Genomic DNA, 26,050 nt, shown 5'->3' with positions numbered 1-26,050 from the left:
GTCGGTATTCCCGCATAGCATAGTCCCCCTTTCCGCTTCATAGTAACTCTCAGGCCGGCGGGGTCCCGTAAGTACTGTCCGGCGATAGCCTAGGTACTCTCGGCGACACCTGTCGGTATTATCGCATAGTAAAGACCTCCGTATTGATTCTGAGTTCGGTGGGGCCCTGAAGGCGCTATTTGGCGATAACCGGAGTGTTCTCGGTGAAACCAACTGCCCCGTCCCACGCTACGATCGCCCCCGTCCGCGGGACTGCGGCCCCGTCCCCCATCGTCGGTCCGAAATACGGAGTCCCGGCAAATTATAAATATTGCTGTAATTTCGACCCTGGAGTAGACTGAGATATGTACCCCAGCCCAGGATCGCTTCCTTACAAAAGTTAAGGTAACACTAGAATTAACATTAACATGTGTTTTCTTTTACAATGGATTGCGTCTTTTCAGTCGGTTTCCGTCCTCGGAGCGGGCTTCATATAAGTGGCGGCGCAAGGCTGATCCTCATATCAGCATCAGCATAGGCCCTGTAGTTGGCTGGGTGCGTACCGCCGCAACTTTGGCATTTAGCTGGGTGCGGTGGACGAAACCACCGCACTTTACACAGACGAAGCCGCGTTGACAGAAGTTGTTAAACCGCCGCAACTTTGGCATTTAGCTGGGTGCGGTGGACGAAACCACCGCACTTTACACAGACGAAGCCGCGTTGAAAGAAGTTGTTAAACCGCCGCAATTTTCGCATTTAGCTGGGTGCGGTGGACGAAACCACCGCACTTTACACAGGCGAAGCCGCGTTGACAGTAGTTGTGTGTGGTTTAAGAAATCTTTGTGTTTTATGATTCTCTTTGTGGTTTGTGATTTGAATATATGTTTAGTGGCGCACAGAATTTTAATTTACATTGGCGAGAAAGAGGAAATAAAGCTTGTCGGTAGTGGTTGGGAAGGGGAATGTGAATGTGTGTGGGGCGAGTTGGGAAAATGGCTGCTTGGCTTGGCGTCGGCATTTTAATGTATTCCTTATTGGCGTTAATTAAGAATTTTTAACAGTTTAGTTGGGCGGCAAACAAGTTAAGGGGCTCGTTAGTCGCCCGACGTGTCACACCGCTTCATCTGCCTCGTCGATCATCTGTAACTGTATCTGTATCTGTACAAAGGAGCCTAGAATTTCTTAGATCTGTGTTCTTCTACCATCCTCTACATGGATTGGTTCCACATTAATCCTAAAGATGCACAAATTTTATAAATTGAACAAAAAAAAAAAAAACACATACAATAATCGCATATCACATATTATGTTTTTTGTGGAGAGGGGGAGGGGGAGGGTTCCAAAGTATTTACACGGTCCAATGTTTGCACGGGTAATATAATGGAGATTCTCTTGGTAAAGATTTTATTCGTAATTTATTCGCCCAACTATCGAGAGAGACTCGCGTGTGCCGTACGATACGATCCATTACGATACGATATCGTCTGTGGGCTATATATGTATGTATATTGATGTGTGCATATGTATGTACAATCCGAAGAGAGGATTACTCTTGTTTTGTTCTCTTTCCTAGATGATAATATCGTATCAGTGGTTCTGGAAGGGGGTGCTTAAACCTACGACGAAAGCTATAATCCAGTGGATGGGTCGGAATAGGTGTCCTGTTCCTCCGCTCAGACATAGACCTCTCCTGTCTTGGCCTCGGGACTGTGTTTGGCGAGGGTTGAGGTAGCACTCGTGGCCGTTGCCGTTGCCGTGGCGCCGCTCTGGGGCAGGGCAATCGTGCCACCGGATGAAGAGTTGTCCACTGTATCCACTGTGGGGGCTCCTGCCGAACGCACCGAGGAGCGCACTGTGGGGTCCTGCAGGTTGAAGCTCAGACTGAAGCTGTTGTTCCGCGAAATGTTGCCGTTGCCGCTGCCGTTCAGGGGCTTCACGGACAGGAGGGCCGTGGTGGTGATGCCGCCGCCGCCGCCCGCACCCGGCCCCACGGTCATGCCGTTGCTGGAGCCACTGTTGCTGTAGCCGTCCTGCTCCTGGGCCAGGTCCACGATGGACAGGGACGAGGGGAAGCGCTGAATGGAGAGCGAGACGGGGATCGTGGTGATGACGTCATTGGGCTCGTAGCCACTGGCCGTTGTCGTGATGGTCGGCAGCTGGGCGTTCGCCGCGATGGGAAGGATGCTCAGGGTCCCCGTGGGAATGGTGTACCCGCCGCCGCTGCTGTTGGCCATCGTGAAGGGAAACGACAGCGTGGTGATGTTCGTGGCAGCGGAGAGGGCTACGGAATCGAGAATCGAAGGGAGAGAGATTGTGGTTGGAGTATCTGAATCTGCATCTGCGGGAGTATCTGTGCCCGGTACTCACTGCTGTGAACTCGCTGTAAATTATGACCACTGCGGGCAGGGTCAACGCCTTGACGCAGCACATGAGGAACCCAAAGAAGAGCCACGCGATCTCCCCGCAGGTGGAGAAGCGGAAGAGCTGCAGGAAGCCGATCGGCTGTGTGGGCTCCAGTCCTGCGGCCACCGGCGCCTCATCCAGGGACTTGCCATCGGTTGTCGTCGTGCCAGAAGCCTCGTCCATCTATCGGTACGACGAAGGACGGAGGAATAGTGTTACTCGAGCCAAGACCCGCGATTTATTCACAGACACGGACAGAGACAGACGGCACGCAAAGGTTAATTCAATTACTGCCACACTCTCAGAGGCATGTATCTGTATCTGTGGCTGTGGCAAGGGTACAGCAGCTACGTTGTATCTTTTGCCATAGTTCTCTCTCATTGACCCGCGGGGTTAACGAGTAATAGAATCTACCGTTTATTATTGGACATTCCAACGCCAATTTGGAGCGATTCGATTCGATTCCCTTTCAGAGGCCCGTACAGAAATCTGTGTGGCGCCATTCGCCCCCTGCCCCCTCTCCTTGTCGTGGGATGGATGATCACCTTTTAATTGATTTTCAACACTTTGATCCTTCAGATTTTGTATCTATGCACTGATTTCTGCAGAAGATCCGTTACTGCTCACTCGGACCGCCCAAGCGCGACTGCTGGAACACCGTCCGCGGAGCCACCCATTTATGTTGATTCCCCGATGTGGATGCTGGACAGAGTACTCGGGCTTGGGCATGAGTACTCGTGAGTGTATCGTATCAATCGCTCGCTTTGGGGTTCACAATTCTAATTGATCTCCGCTTTCCGCTCTTGGGGTAGGTTCCGCCGAAAGAGGCGCTTCAATTTACAATGAGAGCAAAAGAGACATTCTGTAGAGGGTTTTTCTTTTCTTTGCTTTTCTTTTCTTTATTCTTTTTCTATCATTTGGAGGGTGGAAGGTCTATCTAAAACGGAGGCAGACTCTTGAGCCTCCTGCTGGTGCGCAGCACGAATGGTGCCGGCTGATTTGTACCGGCATTTCCTCCAGCGGGAACGACTTCGGGAGCAGCTACGGGAGCGACTGCGGGAGCGACTCCGACCGACTCGCCTTCAACGTCCGAGCCCCCGAGCATTACGCTGTCCAAAGTAGTGCGGGACGCCCGCAGTGTCATCATGTGCCGGGTGCTGCGTTCGCCCAAGGTGTTGCGCACCTTCAGGCAGCTCTTCTGCGACAGGGTTCTTTTTTTCCGCCCGTACCCAGGGCGAGGACGCGGCGCTGGCACTCGCCGAATGCCACGGCATGGCTGCTGGTGGGCCCGTCGTCCTCATTGCCGGGCCGTTCAAAAATCGTCTCGAGACCGGTGGGCCTCGACTTTGCGATGGTCTGCGATGGCGCCTGAGAACCGGTGGTCGGCGTCAGGCTGGGCTTCTAGGCCAGGCGGCTGGGACTAAGACTGGGCCTGGCGGCGCTCTGGCTCTTGCTCTTGCAGGCGCGCGGCGGCATTTGGCGCCGAACCATAGTCGCGGTTGCCACAGATCCTGTATCCCCCGGTATACTCCCGGCTGAAATGAGACGAAATGAGAAATGAGTTACGACTGTCCGATGGCCGCAGAACCGAGTACTTCCTTTACCTTTAGCTTTGCCTTCAAGTTTTTTCTTTGCAGTTATTTCTCGTATCTTTTTCCGGCTTTTCCGTCTCCTGGGTAAACCTTTCGACTTCTCAAACGAGCAACGAGCAACGAGCCTCTTTGGGTTGAGGGCTCTCAGTGCTCCACAGGGGAGGGGCTGAGAGGCTGGGGTGTGAGCCGCCAGCAACCAAGCGCGTTGCTTTATTAATATTTGTGGGCAGTATATGTCTTAATTTAATTTATGTACATTTTTGTGTTTGTTTTACAATTCAACTTTAAACGACACTCAAACACACACTAGTACATTTGATGGCACATTAATTTACAAACATATAATCTGCAGCAACGAAACACTTGTAACCTCGACTAGGCCCGCAGCCAGCAGGGGGGGGAAAGGGAAAAAGAAAAAGAGAGGGACAAAATATTCGGCACTTTGACGGAGGGACTAAACCTCAGACACGTCTCGACTCCACAACGTTCACGACACGACTTTCCATTTGCAAGTGTGTGTGTGTGTGTGATGTGAGTCAAGAAAGTGAAGTGGGGCCACGCTCAAAAGTATGCTGTCTCTTCTTTGTAATTCTCCCTAACTTAAAATTTGATTTGCAATCCCCTCTGAGTTCGTCAACTTGATGTTTTGTTGGCTGTAATGCGGTATGTGGTCTTCAGTCCCCTCTACTACCCTTGCCGCCTGCTGAGGGCAGACGACTAGGAATGTAGCATGTACATGTGGGCGGGCAGTTTATAGGGGGCTTAGTTGTTTTATGGAAGACTAGCATTTTTGGCTCAATTTAGGCCGTAGTGGTGGTGTGGCGGCAACTGATGCTGATTTGAAAGTCGATTTGAAACCGATAATCAATTGTCAGCACCGTTGCCGCCGAAGATTTATCACAGATTGTAATAATTTTGTAGTGGGGTGTCGGAGAACCGCACTAATTACGAAAATAACAAGGGGGTGGGGGGGGGGGGGGGAAGAAAGGGTTAAAGAAATGAGATCGAAAATTCAGAAAGTGCAGTGTTGCAACACGTAGTCAATTGAGGAATAGATAAAGAGAAAAGGTAAACAATGCAGGTGCTTTGCGTGGAAAATAAGAGGAAATATACTAAATAAAAAGAGACAAGCACTTGCAGATATAACAATACAGATAAGTAGTAGACTGGAGTGAAGACGACGGAAAAACAGGTAATAAAAGAGATACTACACTGGAACAAAGACGAGACAAAACAGGTACAATTGATTTACGTTTACAATATTACAATAAACATAACAATTTAAAATAATGTCTATATCTTTTTCTATAATTACAGGGAAGACAAGAAACAGCGGAGCATCGGCCGGCATAGCAAAACACAATGCTTGTAAAGACATTGCGTTGCATACCGGCCGACCACGTCGTCCCCCCTGGTCGTCGAAATTGGCGTCGTCCGAAGTCGTCAGAAGAAGGTGCAATTAGCACCTCGTCGTCGTTGTGGCTGTGGCTGCCCTCTTGGAGAACCAGTGGCACTGGTCCGGCCACCAGCTGGGAGCCAGGAGTAGACGGCACACATATTACTGTGGCGACACGGGTCCGGCCGCCAAAGTGAAATGGATGTGAGTGTGTGTGTGCGTCGGCAATTGTGGCCCTAATGTAGAGCGAGTGGCACTGGTCCGGCCACCAACTAAGGACGATGGCGGACACGACACACATAACTCGAACGGCACAGGTCCGGCCGCCCAAGTGTAATGGATGTTTGTGTGTGTGTGTCTGAATGGCTGGCGGTAAGTATTTTGAGAGCCCTTTTTAATCGTATGTGTGGCTGATGGATTTTTCCTTTTCCAGGACCATAGGGCACTCTGAATGCCATGGCACTGGATCCGGCCACCAACTAAGGACGATGGCGGACACGACACACATAACTCGAACGGCACAGGTCCGGCCGCCCAAGTGTAATGGGTGTTTGTGTGTGTGTGTCTGTTTTTGGCTATTCTAGCAATCAGCAACGCACTGCATTCGATTTGAATTTGTCAGGCCGTATGTTTTTGCAAATGTGTATGGCAGCATTTTTATTCGTTTATGTTTTATTTAATGGCTTTGATGGCGGCAGCGTCCGTTGTTCCTTTTTGTTGTGGCATGCGAGTGATATGCATACCTGCCTCGTATGATAAAGATTTTCGCCGTAATGTTTAGCCCGATAGTGTCCCGTGAGTGCTATCCGGCGATTGCATAAGCGCTCTCGGCGATACGCGTCGGTACCCCCGACCGCCGTAGTAATTCTTAGTTCGACAGCGTCCCGTAAGTGCTATCCGGCGATTGCCTAGGCATTCTCGGCGATGCCTGTCGATATCCCCGACCCCCGTAGTAATTCTTAGTTCGGCGGCTTCCCGTAACTGCTATCCGGCGATTGCCTAGGCATTACTTGTCGGTATTTCCGCATAGCAAAGTTCCCCTTTCCGCGTCGTATTAATTCTTAGGCCGACAAGGTCCCGTAAGTACCGTCCGGCGATAGCCTAGGTACTCTCGGCGATACTTGTCGGTATTCCCGCATAGCAAAGTTCCCCTTTCCGCGTCGTAGTAATTCTTAGGCCGACAGGGTCCCGTAAGTACCGTCCGGCGATAGCCTTGGTACTCTCGGCGATACTTGTCGGTATTTCCGCATAGCAAAGTTCCCCTTTCCGCGTCGTAGTAATTCTTAGGTCGACAGGGTCCCGTGAGTACCGTCCGGCGATAGCCTAGGTACTCTCGGCGATACTTGCCGGTATTTCCGCATAGCAAAGTCCCCTTTCCGCGTCGTAGTAATTCTTAGGCCGACAGGGTCCCGTAAGTACCGTCCGGCGATAGCCTAGGTACTCTCGGCGATACTTGTCGGTATTCCCGCATAGCATAGTCCCCCTTTCCGCTTCGTAGTAACTCTCAGGCCGGCGGGGTCCCGTAAGTACTGTCCGGCGCTAGTCGGTACCTGTCGGTACCTGTCGGTATTATCGCATAGTAAAGACCTCCGTATTGATTCTGAGTTCGGTGGGGCCCTGAAGGAGATATTCGGCGATAACCGGAATGTTCTCGGTGAAACCAACTGCCCCGTCCCACGCTACGATCGCCCCCGTCCGCGGGACTGCGGCCCCGTCCCCCATCGTCGGTCCGAAATACGGAGTCCCGGCAAATTATAAATATTGCTGTAATTTCGACCCTGGAGTAGACTGAGATATGTACCCCAGCCCAGGATCGCTTCCTTACAAAAGTTAAGGTAACACTAGACTTAACATTAACATGTGTTTTCTTTTACAATGGATTGCGTCTTTTCAGTCCGTTCCCGTCCTCGGAGCGGGCTTCATATAAGTGGCGGCACAAGGCTGATCCTCATATCAGCATCAGCATAGGCCCTGTAGTTGGCTGGGTGCGTACCGCCGCAACTTTGGCATTTAGCTGGGTGCGGTGCACGAAACCACCGCACTTTACACAGACGAAGCCGCGTTGACAGAAGTTGTTAAACCGCCGCAATTTTCGCATTTAGCTGTGTGCGGTGGACGAAACCACCGCACTTTACACAGGCGAAGCCGCGTTGACAGTAGTTGTGTGTGGTTTAAGAAATCTTTGTGTTTTATGATTCTCTTTGTGGTTTGTGATTTGAATATATGTTTAGTGGCGCACAGAATTTTAATTTACATTGGCGAGAAAGAGGAAATAAAGCTTGTCGGTAGTGGTTGGGAAGGGGAATGTGAATGTGTGTGGGGCGAGTTGGGAAATTGGCTGCTTGGCTTGGCGTCGGAATTTTAATGTTTTCCTTATTGGCGTTAATTAAGAATTTTTAACAGTTTAGTTGGGCGGCAAACAAGTTAAGGGACTCGTTAGTCGCCCGACGTGTCATACCGCGTACAAAAGTGGCCGTGTGTCCATGGCTGTGTGTCCATGGCTGGCCAGCATTTCGGTGATGTATTGAGTCTCAATACCCACGCTACAAGGAGTGTAAACAGCAGCCAGAACAAGAGCCACGAGGAGGGGAATAGTCGGATCTCTCCCACTCCGACCAGTGACGCCGATGTGATCAACAACTCTCCCCGGCCAGCCCGAAGCCAACGCCTACAAGGGAGACCGAGAGAGAGGCCGCCGTCGCGAAACTGAGAGAGAGTTTTTCATTTAAAACAATGGGGGGAGCAACACCGGAACCAGATCCCACAGGAACCACGACGAGCATCACTAGCATTAATACCGACGTCACACGAAGGGGAAATCGCAGCCAAGAGAGAGCCAGGGCTGGAGCGATCCCGAAGGGGAAATGGTAGCCGAGAGCGATCCCAATACCCACGCTACAAGGAGGGGAAACAGCAGCCGAGGAACTCCAGCGCCACCGCTCCTATACGCCATCTACTTATTTGTATATGTACTAAATTCAAATAATACATGCCATGGGATGGTAACACTAGTTACAGTAGTGGTAGGTATTCGGTATTTTTTTATGCAAGTATTTTGAGTAAAGAAAGTTAAGATAACACTAGACTTAACATTAAAATGTGTTTTCTTTTACAATGGATTGCGTCTTTTCAGTCCGTTTCCGTCCTTGGAGCGGGCTTCATATAAGTGGCGGCGCAAGGCTGATCCTCATATCAGCATCAGCATAGGCCCTGTAGTTTGCTGGGTGCGTACCGCCGCAACTTTGGCATTTAGCTGGGTGCGGTGGACGAAACCACCGCACTTTACACAGACGAAGCCGCGTTGACAGAAGTTGTTAAACCGCCGCAACTTTGGCATTTAGCTGGGTGCGGTGGACGAAACCACCGCACTTTACACAGACGAAGCCGCGTTGACAGTAGTTGTGTGTGGTTTAAGAAATCTTTGTGTTTTATGATTCTCTTTGTGGTTTGTGATTTGAATATATGTTTAGTGGCGCACAGAATTTTAATTTACATTGTCGAGAAAGAGGAAATAAAGCTTGTCGGTAGTGGTTGGGAAGGGGAATGTGAATGTGTGTGGGGCGAGTTGGGAAAATGGCTGTTTGGCTTGGCGTCGGCATTTTAATGTATTCCTTATTGGCGTTAATTAAGAATTTTTAACAGTTTAGTTGGGCGGCAAACAAGTTAAGGGGCTCGTTAGTCGCCCGACGTGTCACACCGCTTCATCTGCCTCGGCGATCATCTGTAACTGTATCTGTATCTGTACAAAGGAGCCTAGAATTTCTTAGATCTGTGTTCTTCTACCATCCTCTACATGGATTGGTTCCACATTAATCCTAAAGATGCACAAATTTTATAGCTTGAACAAAAAAAAAAAACACATACAATAATCGCATATCACATATTATGTTTTTTGTGGAGAGGGGGAGGGTTCCAAAGTATTTACACGGTCCAATGTTTGCACGGTTAATATAATGGAGATTCTCTTGGTAAAGATTTTATTCGTAATTTATTCGCCCAACTATCGAGAAAGACTCGCGTGTGCCGTACGATACGATCCATTACGATACGATATCGTCTGTGGGCTATATATGTATGTATATTGATGTGTGCATATGTATGTACAATCCGAAGAGAGGATTACTCTTGTTTTGTTCTCTTTCCTAGATGATAATATCGTATCAGTGGTTCTGGAAGGGGGTGCTTAAACCTACGACGAAAGCTATAATCCAGTGGATGGGTCGGAATAGGTGTCCTGTTCCTCCGCTCAGACATAGACCTCTCCTGTCTTGGCCTCGGGACTGTGTTTGGCGAGGGTTGAGGGAATGGTGTACCCGCCGCCGCTGCTGTTGGCCATCGTGAACGGAAACGACAGCGTGGTGATGTTCGTGGCAGCGGAGAGGGCTACGGAATCGAGAATCGAAGGGAGAGAGATTGTGGTTGGAGTATCTGAATCTGCATCTGCGGGAGTATCTGTGCCCGGTACTCACTGCTGTGAACTCGCTGTAAATGATGACCACTGCGGGCAGGGTCAACGCCTCATCGCAGGTGGAGAAGCGGAAGAGCTGCAGGAAGCCGATCGGCTGTGTGGGCTCCAGTCCTGCGGCCACCGGCGCCTCATCCAGGGACTTGCCATCGGTTGTCGTCGTGCCAGAAGCCTCGTCCATCTATCGGTACGACGAAGGACGGAGGAATAGTGTTACTAGCCAAGACCCGCGATTTATTCACAGACACGGACAGAGACAGACGGCACGCAAAGGTTAATTCAATTACTGCCACACTCTCAGAGGCATGTATCTGAATCTGTGGCTGTGGCAAGGGTACAGCAGCTACTTTGTATCTTTTGCCATAGTTCTCTCTCATTGACCCGCGGGGTTAACGAGTAATAGAATCTACCGTTTATTATTGGACATTCCAACGCCAATTTGGAGCGATTCGATTCGATTCCCTTTCAGAGGCCCGTACAGAAATCTGTGTGGCGCCATTCGCCCCCTGCCCCCTCTCCTTGTCGTGGGATGGATGATCACCTTTTAATTGATTTTCAACACTTTGATCCTTCAGATACTGTATCTATGCACTGATTTCTGCAGAAGATCCGTTACTGCTCACTCGGACCGCCCAAGCGCGACTGCTGGAACACCGTCCGCGGAGCCACCCATTTATGTTGATTCCCCGATGTGGATGCTGGACAGAGTACTCGGGCTTGGGCATGAGTACTCGTGAGTGTATCGTATCAATCGCTCGCTTTGGGGTTCACAATTCTAATTGATCTCCGCTTTCCGCTCTTGGGGTAGGTTCCGCCGGAAGAGGCGCTTCAATTTACAATGAGAGCAAAAGAGACATTCTGTAGAGGGTTTTTCTTTTCTTTGCTTTTCTTTTATTTATTCTTTTTCTATCATTTGGAGGGTGGAAGGTGCAACAATCTAAAACGGAGGCAGACTATTGAGCCTCCTGCTGGTGCGCAGCACGAATGGTGCCGGCTGATTTGTACCGGCATTTCCTCCAGCGGGAACGACTTCGGGAGCAGCTACGGCGGCGACTGCGGGAGCGACTCCGACCGACTCGCCTTCATCGTCCGAGCCCCCGAGCATTACGCTGTCCAAAGTAGTGCGGGACGCCCGCAGTGTCATCATGCGCCGGGTGCTGCGTTCGCCCAAGGTGTTGCGCACCTTCAGGCAGCTCTTCTGCGACAGGGAAAAAGAAAAAGAGAGGGACAAAATATTCGGCACTTTGACGGAGGGACTAAACCTCAGACACGTCTCGACTCCACAACGTTCACGACACGACTTTCCATTTGCAAGTGTGTGTGTGTGTGTGATGTGAGTCAAGAAAGTGAAGTGGGGCCACGCTCAAAAGTATGCTGTCTCTTCTTTGTAATTCTCCCTAACTTAAAATTTGATTTGCAATCCCCTCTGTGTTCGTCAACTTGATGTTTTGTTGGCTGTAATGCGGTATGTGGTCTTCAGTCCCCTCTACTACCCTTGCCGCCTGCTGAGGGCAGACGACTAGGAATGTAGCATGTACATGTGGGCGGGCAGTTTATAGGGGGCTTAGTTGTTTTATGGAAGACTAGCATTTTTGGCTCAATTTAGGCCGTAGTGGTGGTGTGGCGGCAACTGATGCTGATTTGAAAGTCGATTTGAAACCGATAATCAATTGTCAGCACCGTTGCCGCCGAAGATTTATCACAGATTGTAATAATTTTGTAGTGGGGTGTCGGAGAACCGCACTAATTACGAAAATAACAATGGGGGGGGGGGGGGGGGGGGGGGGGGGAAGAAAGGGTTAAAGAAATGAGATCGAAAATTCAGAAAGTGCAGTGTTGCAACACGTAGTCAATTGAGGAATAGATAAAGAGAAAAGGTAAACAATGCAGGTGCTTTGCGTGGAAAATAAGAGGAAATATACTAAATAAAAAGAGACAAGCACTTGCAGAAATAACAATACAGATAAGTAGTAGACTGGAGTGAAGACGACGGAAAAACAGGTAATAAAAGAGATACTACACTGGAACAAAGACGAGACAAAACAGGTACAATTGATTTACGTTTACAATTTTACAATAAACATAACAATTTAAAATAATGTCTATATCTTTTTCTATAATTACAGGGAAGACAAGAAACAGCGGAGCATCGGCCGGCATAGCAAAACACAATGCTTGTAAAGACATTGCGTTGCATACCGGCCGACCCCGTCGTCCCCCCTGGTCGTCGAAATTGGCGTCGTCCGAAGTCGTCAGAAGTAGGTGCAATTAGCACCTCGTCGTCGTTGTGGCTGTGGCTGCCCTCTTGGAGAACCAGTGGCACTGGTCCGGCCACCAGCTGGGAGCCAGGAGTAGACGGCACACATATTACTGTGGCGACACGGGTCCGGCCGCCAAAGTGAAATGGATGTGAGTGTGGGTGTGCGTCGGCAATTGTGGCCCTAATGTAGAGCGAGTGGCACTGGTCCGGCCACCAACTAAGGACGATGGCGGACACGACACACATAACTCGAACGGCACAGGTCCGGCCGCCCAAGTGTATTGGATGTTTGTGTGTGTGTGTCTGAATGGCTGGCGGTAAGTATTTTGAGAGCCCTTTTTAATCGTATGTGTGGCTGATGGATTTTTCCTTTTCCAGGACCATAGGGCACTCTGAATGCCATGGAACTGGATCCGGCCACCAACTAAGGACGATGGCGGACACGACACACATAACTCGAACGGCACAGGTCCGGCCGCCCAAGTGTAATGGGTGTTTGTGTGTGTGTGTGTGTTTTTGGCTATTCTAGCAATCACCAACGCACTGCATTCGATTTGAATTTGTCAGGCCGGATGCTTTTGCAAGTGTGTATGGCAGCATTTTTATTCGTTTATGTTTTATTTAATGGCTTTGATGGCGGCAGCGTCCGTTGTTCATTTTTGTTGTGGCATGCGAGTGATATGCATACCTGCCGCGTATGATAAAGATTTTCGCCGTAATGTTTAGCCCGATAGTGTCCCGTGAGTGCTATCCGGCTATTGCCTAAGCGCTCTCGGCGATACCTGTCGATATAACCGACCCCCGTAGTAATTCTTAGTTCGGCGGCGTCCCGTAAGTGCTATCCGGCGGTATTATCACCTGTCGGTATTATCGCATAGTAAAGACCTCCGTATTGATTCTGAGTTCGGTGGGGCCCTGAAGGCGCTATTCGGCGATAACCGGAGTGTTCTCGGTGAAACCAACTGCCCCGTCCCACGCTACGATCGCCCCCGTCCGCGGGACTGCGGCCCCGTCCCCCATCGTCGGTCCGAAATACGGAGTCCCGGCAAATTATTGCTGTAATTTCGACCCTGGAGTAGACTGAGATATGTATGTACCCCAGCCCAGGATCGCTTCCTTACAAAAGTTAAGGTAACACTAGACTTAACATTAACATGTGTTTTCTTTTAAAATGGATTGCGTCTTTTCAGTCCGTTCCCGTCCTCGGAGTGGGCTTCATATAAGTGGCGGCGCAAGGCTGATCCTCATATCAGCATCAGCATAGGCCCTGTAGTTGGCTGGGTGCGTACCGCCGCAACTTTGGCATTTAGCTGGGTGCGGTGGACGAAACCACCGCACTTTACACAGACGAAGCCGCGTTGACAGAAGTTGTTAAACCGCTGCAACTTTGGCATTTAGCTGGGTGCGGTGGACGAAACCACCGCACTTTACACAGACGAAGGGGAATGTGAATGTGTGTGGGGCGAGTTGGGAAAATGGCTGCTTGGCTTGGCGTCGGCATTTTAATGTTTTCCTTATTGGCGTTAATTAAGAATTTTTAACAGTTTGGTTGGGCGGCAAACAAGTTAAGGGGCTCGTTAGTCGCCCGACGTGTCACACCGCTTCATCTGCCTCGTCGATCATCTGTAACTGTATCTGTATCTGTACAAAGGAGCCTAGAATTTCTTAGATCTGTGTTCTTCTACCATCCTCTACATGGATTGGTTCCACATTAATCCTAAAGATGCACAAATTTTATAGCTGGAACAAAAAAAAAAAACACATACAATAATCGCATATCACATATTATGTTTTTTTGTGGAGAGGGGGAGGGTTCCAAAGTATTTACACGGTCCAATGTTTGCACGGGTAATATAATGGAGATCCTCTTGGTAAAGATTTTATTCGTAATTTATTCGCCCAACTATCGAGAAAGACTCGCGTGTGCCGTACGATACGATCCATTACGATACGATATCGTCTGTGGGCTATATATGTATGTATATTGATGTGTGCATATGTATGTACAATCCGAAGAGAGGATTACTCTTGTTTTGTTCTCTTTCCTAGATGATAATATCGTATCAGTGGTTCTGTAAGGGGGTGCTTAACCCTACGACGAAAGCTATAATCCAGTGGATGGGTCGGAATAGGTGTCCTGTTCCTCCGCTCAGACATAGACCTCTCCTGTCTTGGCCTCGGGACTGTGTTTGGCGAGGGTTGAGGTAGAACTCGTGGCCGTTGCCGTTGCCGTGGCGCCGCTCTGGGGCAGGGCGATCATGCCACCGGATGAAGAGTTGTCCACTGTATCCATTGTGGGGGCTCCTGCCGAACGCACCGAGGAGCGCACTGTGGGGTCCTGCAGGTTGAAGCTCAGACTGAAGCTGTTGTTCCGCGAAATGTTGCCGTTGCCGCTGCCGTTCAGGGGCTTCACGGACAGGAGGGCCGTGGTGGTGATGCCGCCGCCGCCGCCCGCACCCGGCCCCACGGTCATGCCGTTGCTGGAGCCATTGTTGCTGTAGCCGTCCTGCTCCTGGGCCAGGTCCGCGATGGACAGGGACGAGGGAAAGCGCTGAATGGAGAGCGAGACGGGGATCGTGGTGATGACGTCATTGGGCTCGTAGCCACTGGCCGTTGTCGTGATGGTCGGCAGCTGGGCGTTCGCCGCGATGGGAAGGATGCTCAGGGTCCCCGTGGGAATGGTGTACCCGCCGCCGCTGCTGTTGGCCATCGTGAAGGGAAACGACAGCGTGGTGATGTTCGTGGCAGCGGAGAGGGCTACGGAATCGAGAATCGAAGGGAGAGAGATTGTGGTTGGAGTATCTGAATCTGCATCTGCGGGAGTATCTGTGCCCGGTACTCACTGCTGTGAACGTGCTGTAAATGATAACCACTGCGGGCAGGGTCAACGCCTTGACGCAGCACATGAGGAACCCAAAGAAGAGCCACGCGATCTCCCCGCAGGTGGAGAAGCGGAAGAGCTGCAGGAAGCCGATCGGCTGTGTGGGCTCCAGTCCTGCGGCCACCGGCGCCTCATCCAGGGACTTGCCATCGGTTGTCGTCGTGCTAGAAGCCTCGTCCATCTATCGGTACGACGAAGGACGGAGGAATAGTGTTACTCGAGCCAAGACCCGCGATTTATTCACAGACACGGACAGAGACAGACGGCACGCAAAGGTTAATTCAATTACTGCCACACTCTCAGAGGCATGTATCTGTATCTGTGGCTGTGGCAAGGGTACAGCAGCTACTTTGTATCTTTTGCCATAGTTCTCTCTCATTGACCCGCGGGGTTAACGAGTAATAGAATCTACCGTTTATTATTGGACATTCCAACGCCAATTTGGACCGATTCGATTCGATTCGATTCCCTTTCAGAGGCCCGTACAGAAATCTGGGTGGCGCCATTCGCCCCCTGCCCCCTCTCCTTGTCGTGGGATGGATGATCACCTTTTAATTGATTTTCAACACTTTTTGATCCTTCAGATACTGTATCTATGCACTGATTTCTGCAGAAGATCCGTTACTGCTCACTCGGACCGCCCAAGCGCGACTGCTGGAACACCGTCCGCGGAGCCACCCATTTATGTTGATTCCCCGATGTAGATGCTGGACAGAGTACTCGGGCTTGGGCATGAGTACTCGTGAGTGTATCGTATCAATCGCTCGCTTTGGGGTTCACAATTCTAATTGATCTCCGCTTTCCGCTCTTGGGGTAGGTTCCGCCGAAAGAGGCGCTTCAATTTAAAATGAGAGCAAAAGAGACATTCTGTAGAGGGTTTTTCTTTTCTTTGCTTTTCTTTTCTTTATTCTTTTCTATCATTTGGAGGGTGGAAGGTGCAACAATCTAAAACGGAGGCAGACTCTTGAGCCTCCTGCTGGTGCGCAGCACGAATGGTGGCGGCTGATTTGTACCGGCATTTCCTACAGCGGGAACGACTTCGGGAGCAGCTACGGGAGCGACTCCGACCGACTCGCCTTCATCGTCCGAGCCCCCGAGCATTACGCTGTCCAAAGTAGTGCGGGACGCCCGCAGTGTCATCATGTGCCGGGTGCTGCGTTCGCCCAAGGTGTTGCGCACCTTCAGGCAGATCTTCTGCGACAGGGTTGTTTTTTTTCGCCCGTACCCAGGGCGAGGACGCGGCGCTGGCACTCGCCGAATGCCACGGCATGGCTGCTGGTGGGCCCGTCGTCCTCATTGCCGGGCCGTTCAAAAATCGTCTCGAGCCCGGTGGGCCTCGACTTTGCGATGGTCTGCGATGGCGCCTGAGAACCGGTGGTCGGCGTCAGGCTGGGCTTCTTGGCCAGGCCAAGGGAAAAGAGAGGGACAAAATATTCGGCACTTTGACGGAGGGACTAAACCTCAGACACGTCTCGACTCCACAACGTTCACGACACGACTTTCCATTTGCAAGTGTGTGTGTGTGTGTGGTGTCAGTCAAGAAAGTGAAGTGGGGCCACGCTCAAAAGTATGCTGTCTCTTCTTTGTAATTCTCCCTAACTTAAAATTTGATTTGCAATCCCCTGTGAGTTCGTCAACTTGATGTTTTGTTGGCTGTAATGCGGTATGTGGTCTTCAGTCCCCTCTACTACCCTTTCCGCCTGCTGAGGGCAGACGACTAGGAATGTAGCATGTACTTTCTGTCAGACTGTTTATAGGGGGCGTAGTTGTTTTATGCGAAGACTAGCATTTTTGGCTCAATTTAGGCCGTAGTGGTGGTGTGGCGGCTACTGATGCTGATTTGAAAGTCGATTTGAAACCGATAATCAATTGTCAGCACTGTTGCCGCCGAAGATTTATCACAGATTGTAATAATTTTGTAGTGGGGTGTCGGAGAACCGCACTAATTACGAAAATAACAATGGGGGGGGGGGGGGGGGGGGGGAAGAAGGGTTAAAGAAATGAGATCGAAAATTCAGAAAGTGCAGTGTTGCAACACGTAGTCAATTGAGGAATAGATAAAGAGAAAAGATAAACAATGCAGGTGCTTTGCGTGGAAAATAAGAGGAAATATACTAAATAAAAAGAGACAAGCACTTGCAGAAATAACAATACAGATAAGTAGTAGACTGGAGTGAAGACGACGGAAAAACAGGTAATAAAAGAGATACTACACTGGAACAAAGACGAGACAAAACAGGTACAATTGATTTACGTTTACAATATTACAATAAACATAACAATTTAAAATAATGTCTATATCTTTTTCTATAATTACAGGGAAGACAAGAAACAGCGGAGCATCGGCCGGCATAGCAAAACACAATGCTTGTAAAGACACTGCGTTGCATACCGGCCGACCCCGTCGTCCCCCCTGGTCGTCGAAATTGGCGTCGTCAGACGTAGGTGCAATTAGCACCTCGTCGTCGTTGTGGCTGTGGCTGCCCTCTTGGAGAACCAGTGGCACTGGTCCGGCCACCAGCTGGGAGCCAGGAGTAGACGGCACACATATTACTGTGGCGACACGGGTCCGGCCGCCAAAGTGAAATGGATGTGAGTGTGTGTGCACTAATGTAGAGCGAGTGGCACTGGTCCGGCCACCAACTAAGGACGATGGCGGACACGACACACATAACTCGAACGGCACAGGTCCGGCCCAAGTGTAATGGATGTTTGTGTGTGTGTGTCTGAATGGCTGGCGGTAAGTATTTTGAGAGCCCTTTTTAATCGTATGTGTGGCTGATGGATTTTTCCTTTTCCAGGACCATAGGGCACTCTGAATGCCATGGCACTGGATCCGGCCACCAACTAAGGACGATGGCGGACACGACACACATAACTCGAACGGCACAGGTCCGGCCGCCCAAGTGTAATGGGTGTTTGTGTGTGTGTGTCTGTTTTTGGCTATTCTAGCAATCACCAACGCACTGCATTCGATTTGAATTTGTCAGGCCGTATGATTTTGCAAGTGTGTATGGCAGCATTTTTATTCGTTTATGTTTTATTTAATGGCTTTGATGGCGGCAGCGTCCGTTGTTCATTTTTGTTGTGGCATGCGAGTGATATGCATACCTGCCCCGTATGATAAAGATTTTCGCCGTAATGTTTAGCCCGATAGTGTCCCGTGAGTGCTATCCGGCGATTGCATAAGCGCTCTCGGCGATACGCGTCGGTACCTCCGACCCCCGTAGTAATTCTTAGTTCGACAGCGTCCCGTAAGTGCTATCCGGCGATTGCCTAGGCATTCTCGGCGATGCCTGTCGATATCCCCGACCCCCGTAGTAATTCTTAGTTCGGCGGCGTCCCGTAACTGCTATCCGGCGATTGCCTAGGCATTCTCGGCGATACTTGTCGGTATTTCCGCATAGCAAAGTTCCCCTTTCCGCGTCGTAGTAATTCTTAGGCCGACAGGGTCCCGTAAGTACCGTCCGGCGATAGCCTAGGTACTCTCGGCGATACTTGTCGGTATTCCCGCATAGCAAAGTTCCCCTTTCCGCGTCGTAGTAATTCTTAGGCCGACAGGGTCCCGTAAGTACCGTCCGGCGATAGCCTAGGTACTCTCGGCGATACTTGTCGGTATTTCCGCATAGCAAAGTTCCCCTTTCCGCGTCGTAGTAATTCTTAGGCCGACAGGGTCCCGTAAGTACCGTCCGGCGATAGCCTAGGTACTCTCGGCGATACTTGTCGGTATTCCCGCATAGCATAGTCCCCCTTTCCGCTTCGTAGTAACTCTCAGGCCGGCGGGGTCCCGTAAGTACTGTCCGGCGATAGCCTAGGTACTCTCGGCGACACCTGTCGGTATTATCGCATAGTAAAGACCTCCGTATTGATTCTGAGGAATTGAAAAATTGAGGAATAGATAAAGAGAAAAAGGTAAACAATGCAGGTGCTTTGCGTGGAAAATAAGAGGAAATACACTAAATAACGAGGGGGAACGTTGTGAGTTGCTGCGGACACCGCAACTCTACAGTTATACCCGATACTTAGTCAGTATGGCTCTCCTCCGGCAGACGCCGCTAATATTGAACGACACGACAAAGAGTGCGTGCGAGAGAGACAGAAAATCAGTCTGAGCGTGACGTCGGGCGCTGCGTAGCCACTGAAAATTGATTTGTTCCTATTGGCTATAAAAATGATCTGATCTGATCCAGATTCAGCAATCTGATAGATATGGTCATTATCTATGATTCTGCGTTTTTTGTTTTCTCGAATGTGCAATATTGTGGATGCAACAGATTTTCGTTCTTTGTGTGGGCGGAAGGGGGTAGGGCGAAATTTTGAGATACACGTTTTATAGTAAGATCTAACAGAAGTGCGGATACCAAATTTGGTTACTCTAGCCTTAATAGTCTTTGAGATTTTTGAATATCCCCAGATTTTCGTCCTTTTCGGGGGCGGAAGGGGGTGTGGCGAAATTTTGAAACAAACTCGTCTCGGTCCGATATATAAGGAGTGTGGATACCAAATTTGGTTACTCTAGCTTTTCTAGTCTCTGAGATCTAGGCGCTAATGTTTTACTCTAAGCAAAGCCGCCTATGCTACGTGTGTGTTAGAGAGAGACAGGGCGAGAAAAAATGAAATTGTTTTCTTGATGCTGGCTATAATAATAATACGATCCAATTCAGATTCCGCAGTCTTAAAGATATGGTCATTCTCTACGTTTTTGGTTTTCTCATATCTTTAAAATTGTGGAAGCCACAGACGGACAGGCGGACGGACGGACAGACGGACAGACGAACAGACGGACAGACAGACAGGGCCCAATCGACTCGGCTATTGATGCTGATCAAGAATATATATACTTTATGGGGTCGGAAACGATTCCTTCTGGACGTTACACACATCCACTTTTACCACAAATCTAATATACCCCAATACTCATTTTGAGTATCGGGTATAAAAAAGAGACAAGCACTTGCAGAAATAACAATACAGATAAGTAGACTTTGTAGACTGGAGTGAAGACGACGGAAAAACAGGTAATAAAAGAGATACTATACTGGAACAAAGACGAGACAAAACAGGTACAATTGATTTACGTTTACAATATTACAATAAACATAACAATTTAATATAATGTCTATATCTTTTTCTATAATTACAGGGAAGACAAGAAACAGCGGAGCATCGGCCGGCATAGCAAAACACAATGCTTGTAAAGACATTGCGTTGCATACCGGCCGACCCCGTCGTCCCCCCTGGTTGTCGAAATTGGCGTCATCCGAAGTCGTCAGAAGTAGGTGCAATTAGCACCTCGTCGTCGTTGTGGCTGTGGCTGCTCTCTTGGAGAACCAGTGGCACTGGTCCGGCCACCAGCTGGGAGCCAGGAGTAGACGGCACACATATTACTGTGGCGACAGGGGTCCGGCCGCCAAAGTGAAATGGATGTGAGTGTGTGTGTGCGTCGGCAATTGTGGCCCTAGTGTAGAGCGAGTGGCACTGGTCCGGCCACCAGCTGTGGGCAATGGCGGACAACGATACACCTACTCGAACGGCACAGGTCCGGCCGCCCAAGTGTAATGGATGTTTGTGTGTGTGTGTCTGAATGGCTGGCGGTAAGTATTTTGAGAGCCCTTTTTAATCGTATGTGTGGTGATACGATCGGTGATATGATCACCCTTACAAACCGAACCGTGAACCCCTCGTTCAGCATACTGCTGCGAATCCAATCCGGCGGCGTGGAGTGGGAGAGTCCTCGGATGAGGATCCTCAAGCCACGTTCCTGGCTGGGCTGATGCCCGAATTCGCCGTGCCGGATGTCATCGTCGGTGGTAGTGGCAGGGGTGTTTGTGATGGTGATGGCGGTGGTGGTGTTGGTGTTTGTATTGGCAGGTGTATTTGTATTTGTTTTTGTATTGGCGTCATTATTATCTCTATTGTTAATTGTGGTATTGTCTGTGTGAATGGCTGGTAATTGTTTATGTATTGGCTGTTGTCGATGTTGGTGATGGCTGTGGGTCTGGCTATTTGCATTTATAGTAGTGGCAGGGGCAGGGGCAGGGGCATGTGTTGGCTGTGCAGATTGCGGCAGAGTGGCAGGATCGGCAACTGTGTTGGTGTTGGTTGCATCTGCCGTTCGTTTCTGCTGCTTCTGCTGTTGCTCCCTCAACTCGTGCTGCCTCAGCTGCTCCTGGACAATAGCCTCTAGCTCCTCCATTGTCTGCCTTTTTTTCTTCGGCTTCCCAATTGGCGGCCGCTGCTGCCGCTGCTGGTGATGGCGGCCCCGTCGTCTAGCCTGCTTCCTCTCACCCTCACCCTCATCGTCACTCCCACTGTCGATGAGGGCGCGGCGTCGTTTTGGTGTTGGTGGGATTGGTTGTGATTGTGGTTGTGTAGTTGCTGCTGATTGCCGCTGTATTGGTGCAGGCTGGGCTATGGTTCGGATCGACCCGCTGCTCGAACTCGAACCAAGTTCGACACGCAACGGGTTCGATCCGGTCGTGTGTGTGTGTGTGGCTGCCCGTTGGCCGTTTTGGCGCTCTGCTCCTGCGCGTCGGCTAGCCGTCTCTCCTCCGTCTTCTCCCTCTCCCGTTACTCCCGAACTGTCCGAGAGTGTGAGAGGCGGAAAAAGTGGCGTCTTTTCGGCCTTTCCCTTTGTCTTTGGCGGGATTTTGGGATTTGGCGGGGTTGCGGGATTTGCAGTTGGTATTGGCGCTGCTGTTGCTGCTGATGTGATGGGGCTCGAGGGGGAGTGGCTGTGGCCGTGGATATGTCGGCCATGGCAATGGCTGGGTACTCACTCGATGGATGGCTGTGGCGTCGGCGCTCTGCACTGGCGTTGTCGTTGGTTTTGGCGCCTGCGCCGAGGGCTCTGCTGCTGCTGCTGCTATTGGCGGTGTTTGTGTTGGTGTTGTTGGCTGCTGCTGCTGCTGCTAGGGGGCCTCTGCGGGCCGCTCTGCCGCCGTCGCTGTGTCGTCTGGTTGAACCTCGTCTGGCCATTCCTCTGGTCATGGCTGGCTGTTGGTTTGTGTGTTGGCGATCTGCTGCCTGTTTGTTGTTTTTAATTGAAAAGTCTCTTGCGTGTGTGTGTGTTTGTGTTTAATGTATTTATTGGCACTTTTATTCTCTGTTTTCTCGTCTATCACAGTTATCTCTTTTGGTTTGTGATGTGGACGGGAACAAAAGCTTGTCATAGATAGTAATGGGTGTGGTGGAGGAAGGGCGGCACGGCACGGCACGGCACACAACAGACACCACAAAAAGAACAGGGCAACACAGAAAAAACGTCAATGGCGACACGGCACAGAACAATCAAAAGCGACACGACACGACACGGTTTTCAAACGTCCGACGATCGCGACCTCTCGAGCGGGCGGACGAGATGAGAGTGGCGGACGAGGTTCATGGTGGAACACTCATATGTCCACCAACTCCCATACTCTCCCCCTCAACTCGACCGGCCCGATCGCCGATCGTCATTTACCGGTGCTCTCACCCCCGGTTCCACTTTCACTCACCCCAATATTGAGTGAGATGAAAGTGGTCCGAGGGCAGCAGCACCGATAAGTAGGCAATGGAGAATTTGCATTGGCCGTTTGTTTTAGTGGCTGTCTGTGTTGTCGTTGGTTAATGGCCAGTGTCTTATGTTTGTGCTGTTTGTGTTGGCTGCTCTGTTGGCGGGGGATGGAATGGGAAGGGGGAAATTTGCCTGCTCCCGTATAACCGCCCGGATACTTTAAACTTCCGGATCTTACGATCCGGGCGCGAGACGCTCCGAAGAGTCGACCGCATAGCATCTTGTGGCCGGTTTAAATGGCTTTGTTGGGGCATTTGGCAGAGTGGCGAAGGATGGCAGTGTTCATTTTAGTCCTGTTCAACCGCATTTGGCATTTAGTGACGTTTGAAGTGGGTGGGGAGGTGGGTGAGGAATTGGCTGGGCATTAATTGCCGAAGTTGGCGACCGATAACACACCGGCATTGATAAATGCTATTTGAATTTGTAGTGACTTTTTGGTGTGTTATCGGCTCGGGTATTTTTCTAATTGGCGTGGTATTTTTGGGGCATTAATGGCGCTGCCACTTGTCAGGTATTGTGGAATGGGTGATATTTGGGAAAGAAGAAGAAGAGGGAAAGGTAAATATGCTAAAATAAATAACTAAAATTAATTAAATTACATTACAGCTAAGGACAATCTATCTACAATTACTACAAATAATGACTACAAAACTACAGAGATATATACAAGGTAAAACAAACAATAATTACAATACATTTACACAACAATAAACATACTTAAATATCATTTATTTTTAACAGGAGGACAACTACAACAAAGCACCGGCCGGCATGGCAAACGCAATGCAGAACATTGCGCCGCATACCGGCCGGCTCTGTTGTCCCCCTGTGCAGGATTAGTGGCACCATCTGGGATCTTTGGTGGCGATGGCTGGACTTGGAGATGGCGTGCATCGTGGGCAAAGGTGTTCATTGACGAGCGGCTCTGGTCCGGCCGCCCACGTTGCATCTGTCGTTGGTTGGTGTTGGCTGCTGCACTCGAGTGGCACTGGTCCGGCCACCAAACTGCATTGTCGTTGTGCTGACGTTGACATCGAAAAGTGATGCCAACGAATCATGATATTGGCCGCATCCAAGTGGCGAACTGGTCCGGCCACCAGGATACGTTGTCGTTTTTGTTGTTGTTGGCCGCATTCGAGTGGCTGCTGGTCCGGCCACCCAGGATGCGCTGTCAGTTGGATTGGCCTGGCCTCCTCGGCCACGTTCATCGTCGGTTTGTAAAGGCGTTTTGAGTGGCTGCTGGTCCGGCCACCCAGTTGAGGAGGTGTTTGCTTTGGCGTGTGATTTTAATTTGTTTATTTGCAGGTACTTGTCGGCGTTTGGATGTTGTTGCTGGCGACCCTTGTCTGATTTGTGTTGGCGTAAGAGACGTTTGCGGGTGAGTATTTGTGTTTATTGGCAGCCTCTCTCCTGATTCTCCTTCTTTTGCAGGATTTGCTGGCGTCCGGCGGCTCAACACCAGGCCATCCCGCCCTCACATAATTGGCATGAGAGACGGGTGTGACCCAGTGGAGCGGCAACAGGCGCCAGCATCTGTGTAGTCGTTGGAAATGGCAGCTGTTGGTTCGGATTGGCGTGACGTCACGGCCATGGTCAGGCGGCAGCGTCATCAGATGAGGCCTCCTTTTCCGTCCCTTTGGCAGAAAATTGATGATGTTGATGGCGAGGCAGCTTCTTGTTGGTCAGCTCTGTCTGGTGATTGGCAGGTAAGTGTGCATTTCATGTGTTTTGGCCGTTTTTCGTTGTTGTCCGTATTGACGTCTTTTTCCTTTGTTGCAGTGGCTGTCTCTGGATCAACGATTGGCACCACATAGACGTCCCGGACTGACGGGGACAGACAGTTGGACAGCAAACTGACAGCGCCAACCGACTGCGAGCCCCAGCTCCAGCCCCACGTCCAGTCTTCCATCGAGGTCCCTTTGTCGGTGGAAAGTGCAGCCGGACATACCACAGGCTTCTCTCAGCTGTCAGTCCGAGGCACTTTACATAACATATTCTCCTACGAGCATGATTCAAATAAAAGGTACCCCAAAGCAGGCATCGAAGTAGGCCTTTAATTGGACGTTACAGGAACCCCACCCGTTCGTCATAAACAGTCGGGCTTTGGAAGGAAGCACATCTCGAAAAAAAAAATAAAAAAAAAATCCGTAAAATCGTTGTGAAAAAAGTAAAAATGTCTGATGTGAAAATAAAATTCGATTGGGGCGACGCCAGTGTGGATCAGCCCATGCCACAGGCCTTCAAGGAGAAGGAGGTGGCCAAGGCCGGCTGCCACACCCCCCGGGTCTACCGCTTCAAGGACATCTACGAGGGCAAGAGGAAGCAGCAGCTGAGCAAGTGCCTCGAGGCGGAGCGCAAGCAGCGCGAGTTCCACAGCCGTCCAGTGCCCAACTTTCCCCAGATCCACGAGCGCCAGGCGGCCAAGCCCGTCGGCCACCGTGTCACCCAGCCGGTCCCCCCAACGTGCTCAAGAACTCTGATCCGGCGGAGATGAGGCGCCGCCAGCGGCTGGAGTTGGAGTCCTCGCGTCCAGCTCTGAAGCCTCTGCCCAGCAACTTCAATGCCCAGACGCAGCAGCAGGAGGAGCAGCGCCTCCGTAAGGAGCGTGAGGACTACCAGAAGCACCGCCAGTTGACCACGTTCCGGGCTAGTCCCAGCCCGTTCAGCACTACGCCACGTTAGTGGGGAGTGGCCTTCCTTTTTCCCGTCATCCCTTTGCCCCTTTTTCAATTTTGTTTTGTTTCTTTGTTTTTAAATTGTTGTTCAAATTTGTTTTGTTGTTCGAAGAAATTAAATTACTATAATCAGCACAGACGTACACCCATGAGTGCATGAGTGTGAATGACTGCACAATCAATTTGTTCGGCATACCCTTGGCGAGGGGTACACCACCAAAGGGTCGAAACGAAACGCACTACAACGAAATCCACCTCGAAAGGGTATCCCTCAGTTCGGTCTCCCAGGCGAGACCCATTTTCTGATTTAAAATGGCTCGGGTCGGTGGCTCCATCAATCAAGTGGCCCCCGACCCAGCCCCAGGCCAAGCCACAGCCAATCCACAGGGCAGGGCCACGCCCACGTGTGCCCGTAGAAACAATTTGTTGTAAGTGTATCAATTGATGCGCCCCCGATGCACGTACGAGTGTGAGCTTTCCACGTGTGCCAGTGTGGAGGAGGAGTACGTCACATCTGCGACTCTACCAATCTGCCGTGGAATTTGATTTTGTGTTTGATTTGGTTCGCTTTTCCTCTGGATAAATGTTGTTTTGAATATCCCTGTATGTAAATGATGTGTAGGAAAGTGTGGCTTGTGGCCGAAATAATGTGAAAACTTCATGAATTGCAAATTTGATTAATAATCTACATAACATATTCATATTCTCCTACGAGCTGATTCAAATAAAAGGTACCCCAATCGCAAAGCAGGCCTCGAAGTAGGCCTTTAATTTGACGTAACAGGCACCCCACCCGTTCGTCATAAACAGTCGAACTTTGGAAGGAAGCACATCTCGAAAAAAA

The 26,050-nt window shown here is 50.3% G+C and overlaps 3 protein-coding genes and 1 long non-coding RNA gene across 4 annotated transcripts; 1 reads left to right on the top strand and 3 right to left on the bottom strand.

The window, feature by feature from the left end:
• Positions 1-1,291: 1,291 nt before the first annotated feature.
• On the bottom strand, positions 1,292-2,509 carry LOC117195184. The gene is made up of 2 exons (XM_033399827.1): positions 2,347-2,509; positions 1,292-2,260 (listed from the first exon to the last, which is right to left on the bottom strand). The coding sequence occupies exon 2, from the start codon at positions 2,211-2,213 to the stop codon at positions 1,653-1,655; it is 561 nt and encodes a 186-aa protein (XP_033255718.1). The 5' UTR covers positions 2,214-2,260; positions 2,347-2,509; the 3' UTR covers positions 1,292-1,652.
• Positions 2,510-3,602: 1,093 nt separating this feature from the next.
• On the bottom strand, positions 3,603-4,070 carry LOC117195185. The gene is made up of 2 exons (XR_004474978.1): positions 3,987-4,070; positions 3,603-3,917 (listed from the first exon to the last, which is right to left on the bottom strand). It is a non-coding gene; the product is annotated as an uncharacterized LOC117195185 (long non-coding RNA).
• A 5,089-nt stretch (positions 4,071-9,159) lies between these two features.
• On the bottom strand, positions 9,160-15,671 carry LOC117195190 (multidrug resistance protein homolog 65-like). The gene is made up of 4 exons (XM_033399831.1): positions 15,525-15,671; positions 9,840-10,016; positions 9,684-9,753; positions 9,160-9,185 (listed from the first exon to the last, which is right to left on the bottom strand). The coding sequence occupies exons 2-4, from the start codon at positions 10,014-10,016 to the stop codon at positions 9,160-9,162; spliced, it is 273 nt and encodes a 90-aa protein (XP_033255722.1). The 5' UTR covers positions 15,525-15,671.
• An 8,962-nt stretch (positions 15,672-24,633) lies between these two features.
• LOC117195181 lies at positions 24,634-25,878 on the top strand. The gene is made up of 2 exons (XM_033399823.1): positions 24,634-25,042; positions 25,112-25,878. Exon 1 carries the CDS (start codon positions 24,705-24,707, stop codon positions 25,023-25,025), a length of 321 nt encoding a protein of 106 aa, XP_033255714.1. The 5' UTR covers positions 24,634-24,704; the 3' UTR covers positions 25,026-25,042; positions 25,112-25,878.
• The last annotated feature ends 172 nt before the right edge of the window (positions 25,879-26,050 follow it).

Source organism: Drosophila miranda, assembly GCF_003369915.1.
Source record: "Drosophila miranda strain MSH22 chromosome Y unlocalized genomic scaffold, D.miranda_PacBio2.1 Contig_Y7_pilon, whole genome shotgun sequence".
Taxonomy (NCBI): Eukaryota; Metazoa; Arthropoda; class Insecta; order Diptera; family Drosophilidae; genus Drosophila; species Drosophila miranda.
This window is presented reverse-complemented; position numbering and strand designations above follow the sequence as displayed.